Source organism: the organism of the source record quoted next, unplaced genomic scaffold (genome assembly GCF_019419815.1).
Source record: "Pyrus x bretschneideri cultivar Hongxiangsu unplaced genomic scaffold, Pyrus_bretschneideri_v1 Contig94, whole genome shotgun sequence".
Lineage (NCBI taxonomy): Eukaryota > Viridiplantae > Streptophyta > Magnoliopsida > Rosales > Rosaceae > Pyrus > Pyrus x bretschneideri.
The window spans coordinates 83,570-92,577 of record NW_025999836.1 but is presented as its reverse complement, the minus strand read 5'-3'; the positions used below and the strand labels follow the sequence as shown (position 1 = coordinate 92,577).

Below are 9,008 nucleotides of genomic sequence, written 5' to 3'. Positions count from 1 at the left end.
TAATATTTTATTACCTACTGCCATGATTTTTAAGTTTAGTGATGAAGATGTAAAATATAATTACTGTTTATTAAAGATAAGTACTATTCATTAGAAGGAATTCAATTGCCAATTGCTATGAGAAGTCTTCTACACTGGAAGTGCTCAAATAGAGTCAAAGGAGGGACGGTTAGTTGGACTTGCCACTCCCTCTAGGGATCCTTGCTCAACCCAACAACACCACTCTGCTCCCTCACTATTTTTTTGAGACCCACAAAAATAAAAACACGTAAATTAGAAAATAAAAACCCAATTTTCTGTTTCCATTTTTGTCCACTTTATAGCCCATAAAAGCCGAAGACTCAACTTTATTACGGAAATATTAAAATATAGATGAAATAATTATTGGGGTTTCCTCATTTTCCATTTTCCTGTGCAAAGTGTTGAAATTTTGTTGCAGAACTCTCTCTCTCTCTCTCTCTCTCTCTCTCCCCCCCCCCCTTCCATTACACTGTTAAAAAAAACTCTTGGGAAGTCCAGGACCAGTGAAAACGCTGCGTTTTGGTACATGTGCTGCAGCAGTACGTACTTGGTTTGAAAAGGCAAACCCGATACTCCTGTAGGATTAATCCTTGTTTTTGTTTTCATAAGCAGTTTCTGCTTTCTCTCTCCTTCTCTCTCTCTCTCTCTCTCTCTCTCTCTCTCTCTCTCTCTCTCTCTCCATTCTCCAAGATAAAAGCTCTGGTTTTTATGTCACGTTTTTTATAAATAATTTTTAAACTTTTCTATCTTTAGAGCTGAAATTTTTATTTGTTTTGTTTTGTTTTCTTATGAATTTGGGGGTGGTGCAATGCAGGCTAAGCCAAGTGTTATAAACTTGGCTTATTAAGATTAGCGGACCCAACAGATTTCTGGGTTTATGAGTTGAAGCCATTCAGGTCAGTTGCTACTTCCTTTTTACTTCTGCAAAGTGTTTTAGTTCTTAGAGTTTCTGGAATTTGTTGACTATTTTTTTATTTTATTTTACTTTTACCATACCTCTAATCTGCATCTAATATTATTTTCTTCAAAATCTGTGACTTCAACTTTTTATTTTGGGATTTAGTTTCTTGTTCTTTTATGTTTGTTGGAAGAAAGTATGTTGGTTTTCGGTTCTGTGTTTCAGCACTTTCATCGATAATTTGGAGAATTTGATTTGTATATTTATTAGATTTATTTTGTTTTAATGTTTTTAGTTGATTCAACTTTCTTTTGGAAAGAAGGGAAGAAAATATTTCTAATGTGTGTAAAGTTATATGATTGGGGAAGTAAGATTACAATCTTGTCCACATATGGTTGCTCTTGTCACCAGTGGGGTACTGAACATGTCATGGTTTGATATGTGTGGTTCAACTTCATAATATGATCTTTGAATAGAGAGGGTTGAAATTGTTTCAAATTTTAACGTCGAGTTCAGGAGATTTTGTAAAAAACAATTAAGTGGTTAGTTGAGACATTATTGATTTTGTTATTTTGGAGAAGAAATGAGCATCATTATCCCTGCTTGGAGATGTGAACTTGGGTTATATGCTTATCTTTTGATAAACAGTTTCATGGATAGTGCAAAAAAAGTTTCAAACAGACGTTTTTGCGAAATCAAATCCCTTATGCATTCAACCATGGCCATAGAAAACTTGAAATTGACATGTCAGAGACCTAGATGAGTATTCAGGAGCTGTATCTAATTGGTATTGCCAATTCTATTCAGTGTTCCGCCTTCGCTGTTTGATTTTTTTCTATGATGTGAATGCTTTCGCGTTCTAGCTTGTTTTGTTAGCGCATAATCTGTTTTTCATAATTTATGAGTGGACTAAATTGTACAAATGTTCCTCGATTTAAAGGTGCAACCTTCGGCATCATTACTTCGATGGAAAGAGTTCCTCCTCCGGGAAGTTAGTGAACACGTGTGTTAGGAAAATGGAAATCTGTATGCTTGCCTTTCCTACTTAAATCACGCATTGCTTTGAAATGGCAATGAGAATACGAGAGTAGAGGGATTCTTCAGAGATTATCTCAATGCCCCAAATCCAAATCCCAAATGCTTTGTCTTGATTGAAAATAAATGCATTAAGCCAAAGTTGTACCTTTCAACGTCTGTGATTTTTGTAGAATGCTATACTCCTAAAGACTCCTTTGACTCTTCGTCTTGTTACTTTATTATTTATCTTAGTATTTCTATATAATCCCGGTCTCATGCAGGTTTCAAGTAGATGAACTTTGCACATCTTGAGCCAACATTGGCAGTAGCAGCTCCTCAAGTATCAGTTAGTTACTATTCCATATCAAGCAACTTCTCCTGACAACTTTGTAACTTCTATTGCTTTGGGGAGAAAGATATACAGAGTATTCCAGGCATAAGATGGTGGGACTGCTATGTTTTCCTTTATCTCATGCTACTACAACACACATCAAAAATAACTAATTGGAACATAACATAAGCGTTGGAAAAAATGGATATTAAGGAAGCAGAGCGTGTAGTTATAGCTAAACCAGTTGCTTCAAGGCCAACTTGTTCCACCTTTAGGTCCTTCACAGAGCTTCTTGCAGGAGCTATTGATGCCTCTCCTTCGAATGTATCTTCTGAAACTGCTGTTCCTGCCATCAGACCAAAGACCGTGAGGTTCAAGCCAATGGTGAATCATGCTGTCGCTGGATTGGTTTCTTCCCAGGTGATCTTAATTCTACCAAAAGTGCTTGTTCCTTTTGAGAAGTTTTACCTCTGACTATTAGTGCGAAAAATTTTCAGGCACATATCTCTGGTGCAGCACATAGTCATTCATCGGAGCAGGTTTCGAAATCAGATAGCAGATCAACTGTGATATATAAACCATTGGCAAAAGTTGTTTCAAGGGCAACCGTTTCTGTCTTGGCAAATATGGTCAGTAGCTACTGAATAATTGTGTAAAGACATGGGACTTTGAAAATGTGGTGAAACTTTTGAACCTCGAATTTTGAAACAGAATTCTTTTTGTTCATTCTTACCAGGGAAACTTCAATACCAGCCACCAATCTACACAATTATCAGTTAATGTGGGTGTTCTACATCCAAATCAAGATAAATGCTTTAGATCCCAAAGCTCAAATCTGCGCCATAATAATCCATCACGTGCCGAGACAAATCAGACAACAGAGCCTTTGAAAATAGCCTCACAAAACATGGAAGAGGATCTGAAACTTATACCATCCACAGCCAATACTGATAGGCCTTCTTATGATGGGTATAATTGGAGAAAATATGGACAGAAGCAAGTCAAAGGAAGTGAGTACCCCCGAAGTTACTATAAGTGCACTCATCCAAATTGTCCTGTGAAAAAGAAGGTTGAACGATCTCTGGATGGCCAGATTGCTGAGATTGTGTACAAGGGGGAACACAACCACTCAAAGCCTCAGCCTCCAAAGCGGAGCTCATCAGGGACACAAGGCTTAGGCATACCATTTGACGGAACTGGTCAAGATACCAACAACCGGCTATTGAATAGTCATCTTAATGAAAGAAATGAAGGTTCCGAAGGTAGAGTAGAAGATCAAAATGAAGTTGGACTACCTGTGCAGTCTTACCAAACCAAAGCCCCACTACCTTATGATCCCCATGCGACTGGAGGAATAACTGCTGGTGGTGCAACTCCTGATAATTCTTGTGGTCGTAGTGCCGAATGCGAGGAAGCAAGTAAGGGGCTTGAAGTAGAGGATTATGAACCTAGAAGTAAAAGAAGGTTAGACGAAATCAGAGGCCTTGGATTAGCTATGCATGCTTTAGTTTTGAAAGCTGGTGCACCTTACTATTTGAAACAATACGATAGTCACTTATCATCTTTTGTTCTATGCTGGTTTGTATCCATTTTCTTGTCTATTCCCTTCTCCGTGATTGACCCCTGAATGTTTGGATTAAAAATGCGTTTGAAATATCTTGATTCTTGATGAGCATTTCTATCATAATACCTTGTTCACGGTTAATGTCATTGACTATGTTTAACTATGATTTTCCTTCAGAAAAAGTGAGAATCATTCCATTGAAGCAGGGATATCAGGGGAAGGTGTCCAAGATCCTCGTGTTATGGTGCAAAATTCTGTTGAATCTGATATGACGGGTGATGGCTTCCGCTGGAGGAAGTACGGGCAGAAAGTTGTCAAGGGAAATCCATATCCCAGGTTAGAAAGAGTGAAAACTCTTTTTTATTTTTTTAGGAAATGTATCCACACCTCTTAGAGCAATTGGCTAATTTTCCTCTTGCATGTGTGCTCACCTGTCTCATACGTACAATGTACCTCTAGCTCTTAGTCTACTAATATTTTTCGTGTTGTTGATGAGGTCTCAAATCTGCCCCCGTTTTTGTTGATACCGAAGTATTTTGGTTATCCGAACTCAAGACATAACTCTTCAGAATGAGATCGTAATCCAATATATAACCAACCTCTATGGATTATGTTAAGACTCAGTTTCTTAAGTTGTTCATCAAGTGCTGTTTGTGCATTCATGACATCTGCAGTGGGACAAAAGATTCTTTGTGACTAGCTAGTGCTTACTCCATAGCTTTTTTGATCTTGCAGAAGTTATTACAGATGTACCAGTCTCAAATGCAGCGTGCGCAAGCATGTCGAAAGAGTCTCGGATGATCCCAAAGCTTTCATCACCACGTACGAGGGAAAGCACAACCACGACATGCCACTGAGGAACACGAACGCAGGAGCATCTGAGAAGGATACAACAACTAAAGAAAAGCCATGAGTGAGTGACAACATCACATTCAAACTTTGGCATCAAACTGTTTCAACCCCATATTTGTCTGACAGAAATGTCAGATGGGCTCAGAGGAAAAAACAGACACCAAAAGTAACTGCTGCAGTGATTCTGATTCCCGCCTTGGATGCTCTCCTCTGCTATGCAATGCCAATAATTTCACTTGGGAATCTCTTTCATGGCTGCTTGATGGATTGGAGACATAAAATGGTGTAAATATTTTGGCTTAATTTCCCCCGTCGTTGCTGCTGCCTTGGCTTTTTAGTCAAAATGATTTTTGAGATTGCCCACCGTCAATTATTTTGATCATTTTGTGAAAAATCTTCGTTAAAGTGAGGGTATTTTTGTCAAATAACCCCTTCACTTGAACTCAATTTAATGGAGATTTTTCACAAAATGACTAAAATGGTTGACGGTGGACAATCTCAGAGATCAATGTGAGAAGTTATATCAATCTCAAAAATCATTTTGGCTAAAAAACTGTTGACTTCAATTAGCTCATCAGAGTATTACATTTTTACTTTCTTTGTATTAAATGCTATGCCAATAATTTCACGTGGGCAACTTCACATAACAAAACTTTCTTACAAAATGTTAATGGCAGTAATTAGGTTGATGACTTGATAATACAAGGATTAGAGAGTAAAGTTAAGGATTATTCATTTCCTAGTGGGTAATACTTGTGTTGTTTTGTTTTGTTTTGAGAGAAGTACGATAATTCATTGCAAGCATATTCAGAATACTTGTGTTGTTTTTGTTATTAGAAAAAGTTGTACACTATAATTATAGTACGTTTAAGATTTTGGTTATTACATCCTATCAGCTTTGAAATTTTGAATACCTATTGCTTTTTGTTTTGCAAGGAATATAAGGGGACAATGGCTTAATAAAAAAAATTACGAGTAGAGGTGAATGCTCTTAACTACATGAGTTACAAACTCAGTTCTTATTACATTCATGCATTTGCAGTTTCGCTTCTTTATGTGAGTTGTTTTAAATCTCTAGTTTCATTTCTATATTCAACATTCAAGCACCTAAGCTCTATATCTTGTAGACTACATTTCTACTAGGGATTATACTCGTTTGAACTACAGATTTGTTACTAGTAATTTTACAATTTTTTTTTTTTCAATTTGTGTTCTCTATTTTTGTGCTTTGATGATTTTTTTAATCTAACGATATACGTTATACTAAGAGAGAGGGGAATAAATTAGTATTAAACTCATCAATTACCATATTCGAATATAGGACATCTCATTTACACGAGAAAATAAGCTGTAATTTATAATTGAATGTATAAAATGAGAATGAAAACATAACATTACGGGAAGGAGTGCAAACTAAGATTGATTTTTCAACGTAACCAAAAGAAACGTGACACTTCAAGTCTTGAAGCTTGCTGATTGGTCTAAATAAGCTCAGATATTAGCCCATCCCCAATCTTGGATTTTGTAACGGTTGAATTCGAACCCACATTTGACCACCAATTTCTTTTCATGTGTCATCTCTTTCCACTCCATAATTTTAATCACCCTTTGGAAGTTTTCTGTTGTCCTAACCCTAACTCACGCATCCCTTGCCGTTGCTATTATGTTAAGGTTTCATATCATATTGTCAATTCATTCTTTCTCTATTTTGCTTCAAAAATTCTACAGTGTTTTGAAGTATGAGATATTCCGAGTGTTATAACTGTTAAATCTTTATTTTTGTATTTTAAGTAAAAATCTAACGTCTAAAACATTATGAGTATCCCATAATCCGGAATACCATTGAAAATCTTATTTTTCTTTGGACATTGATCCACTTCTTATTATGAAAGAGTCATTTTTTGTTCTTGTAAATCACAGCTTGACACGCATGGAGAGATAACTCAAAAAGAAATTCTTTTTTACATGCATATCAAACTGTGATTAGCACGAATGTAGAAACGGCTACTTCCATGAAAATGAGACAAATATTATCATTTTTTTTATTTGTTGGAAAGAATGCACCAACTTTTTATACCATTTTATTTCGCAGGCTTGACTTGTTAATATGATTCTGTGAACCTGAGCTCAGAGGTGCACTTTGTGTTTCTATGGAGAAGTTATGAGAAGCGGCTGCCGAGGCATAATTTGTGGGAGGAGTCCGGACGGGAACCGACCAAGGTCAAAGTTGTATGAATTTGTGGCGTAAATAACTTCATTGAGAAGATCAATATTTGCATTGGCACTACACTCCATATGCTATATGGAACTTCTTTGCGCTACTTGGTCGATAAAGTCAATAGTCCATAAGAACTAACGGATATAATCTAATGTATAAGGACCATATTCTAAGATGATTGGTTGGTAATTTTATTTCCTTCTTGCATGGTTTTGTAGTTGTAGGGATCATTGAAGTATTTAATTAACATTAAGAATTAAAGAGGAGTAGGAGGATTCGAGATTATTATATTAATTTAGAAATTATTCAAGTATTTGCTATATGATATATATGTTATGTTTTTCTACGTTCCGTGATTTTCTAATATGATATCAAAGTCTTGATGTCTTTTGAGTTCAATGGTTATTTGGTATGACATCAAAGTTCCTGTTTTTAGAGGTCTTCGGTTTTTCATTACATACATGGGAGAAAGGATATTAGTAAAGAAAGTTGGAGTTTCTACCATAAAATTAATTGGCAATTTAGGGCTTATTTGAATGTGTTTTTAAAATGATTGAAAGCGCTTTTAAAAAAAATGTTTTTTGATTCCAAAAGCACTTAAAGTGCTTTCTGCAAGAAGCACTAATAATGTTCTTCTTCCATGAAGTACTTGAAGTGTTTTTTCAGGATTTACTCTCATTTTTACTAAGGATTGGTTCTAAACATATTTTCACTAAATGAGCTTTCAGTCATTTTAAAAGCACATCCAAAAGAACTCTTAGAGGGTAGTCCAACTACTTATAAACACATGCAATGCAATGTTCCTCCTTTTTCCTATGCGGTATTGATACTCTTAACAGTTAGCTTCATATACCTTATTGACCTATTCTAAAAGTTTAAGTTTTTCGAACTTGGTTATCTAACTATACACACTAGTACAAAGTTTTTTTTTTTTTTTACTAAGCTTGAGACTTTTAGCTGAGTTTTTGATAAAGCAAAATTCTAAATTAAATTTATCTAAATTACGGAACAGAAGATTCGAACTTTAATGTAAAAACTACTTTAGTCAAAATTAACTAAAACGATTGTTCTATCCAACTTGACTAAATCCAAACCAACCTCTGTAGTATGATTCAATTATTTACTATTTCTCTCCTTAAGAAAGTTATTCTTTGTCAAAGCTTTCTTTTTAAAGAAGGTATTTTTATATAATTTGTTGGAAATACCTTTTCTCTATATAAAACCGTTACGTGAGGATTTTTTGGTTTACAAGAAGATAAATATAAATTAAATTTCAATGCTTTATTAAATTTATTTTATAAGTTGAGGAAAGGATCACACAATTCAAAGTCCAACTTCACAACACCAAATATATCACAAATCAAATGACACCAATATATACACACTCTGTGTCCTTTCTCTTATAAAAACAATATAGTCGGTCAAATATTTTACCTAAATTTGGTGTCCGATTCTCAAATATATCTCATGACACCAATTAAAAAAATAAAAAAAAATAAAAAAATTCAGAGTTGGTGGAATCGAAAATTTGCATTTTTATAATATATGAGAACGTGACCAACACCATCAAATCAAAGTCAAATAACAAAAATACAATTCTATTGATTTTTTTCTGTTGAACATAAACAGTGTGCACCAAATGGAGGGTCCAAAACAAGCCATTTGTGACCAGCTGTGACTTTGTCACTTTCACTAAAATTGAAAGGATAAGTAAAAAAACATAACACTCTTGTAAGTTGTAAAGAAGGTATATCATTGGATAGTTGAGTCCTATAGTTGAAACCTGGGAAAGAACTTGCACACACCTCTCAGATAATATATGTGTTTTTTTTTATTACAAGCGATTTGCACTGATTTATATTAAGAGCAAAAGGAGGGAATATAGTTTGGACATGAAACTCAATGAATGAAAGAAGAAGACTTTAGCTACCAGAACAATCCACCATTAGTTAGTTTATGTTAACAATCGACATCGTTGCACAAGCGAGCAATACAATAAAAGATAAATATATCATACGCAAGGGTGAAACTTACTTCTATTAGAAACTATATCGTATTAATTTCATATGTTTGAATAACATTATTACCGTATTATTAATTCAAAAGT

General features: G+C 34.9%; 1 protein-coding gene across 2 annotated transcripts; it reads left to right on the top strand.

Moving 5' to 3' along the window:
• Nucleotides 1–530: 530 nt before the first annotated feature.
• On the top strand, nt 531–5,418 carry LOC103930881 (WRKY transcription factor 44-like). 2 transcript variants are annotated; one of them, XM_048576943.1, is made up of 7 exons: nt 531–598; nt 836–917; nt 2,218–2,687; nt 2,765–2,896; nt 3,004–3,731; nt 4,009–4,167; nt 4,567–5,418. In XM_048576943.1, the coding sequence occupies exons 3-7, from the start codon at nt 2,469–2,471 to the stop codon at nt 4,742–4,744; spliced, it is 1,416 nt and encodes a 471-aa protein (XP_048432900.1). In that variant the 5' UTR covers nt 531–598; nt 836–917; nt 2,218–2,468; the 3' UTR covers nt 4,745–5,418. The 2 variants fall into 2 exon arrangements, with proteins under 2 accessions (XP_048432900.1, XP_048432899.1); XM_048576942.1 differs by lacking the exon at nt 531–598 and having other exon boundaries at nt 622–917.
• The last annotated feature ends 3,590 nt before the right edge of the window (nt 5,419–9,008 follow it).

What these genes read in the sequence shown, in the direction of transcription:
- LOC103930881 (XM_048576943.1), top strand. Translation starts at nt 2,469, where the DNA reads ATGGATATTAAGGAAGCAGAGCGTGTAGTTATAGCTAAACCAGTTGCT. An exon ending in CTGGATTGGTTTCTTCCCAG is followed by an intron (nt 2,688 to 2,764) that starts GTGATCTTAATT and finishes AAAAATTTTCAG; the next exon opens with GCACATATCTCTGGTGCAGC. An exon ending in TTTCTGTCTTGGCAAATATG is followed by an intron (nt 2,897 to 3,003) that starts GTCAGTAGCTAC and finishes CATTCTTACCAG; the next exon opens with GGAAACTTCAATACCAGCCA.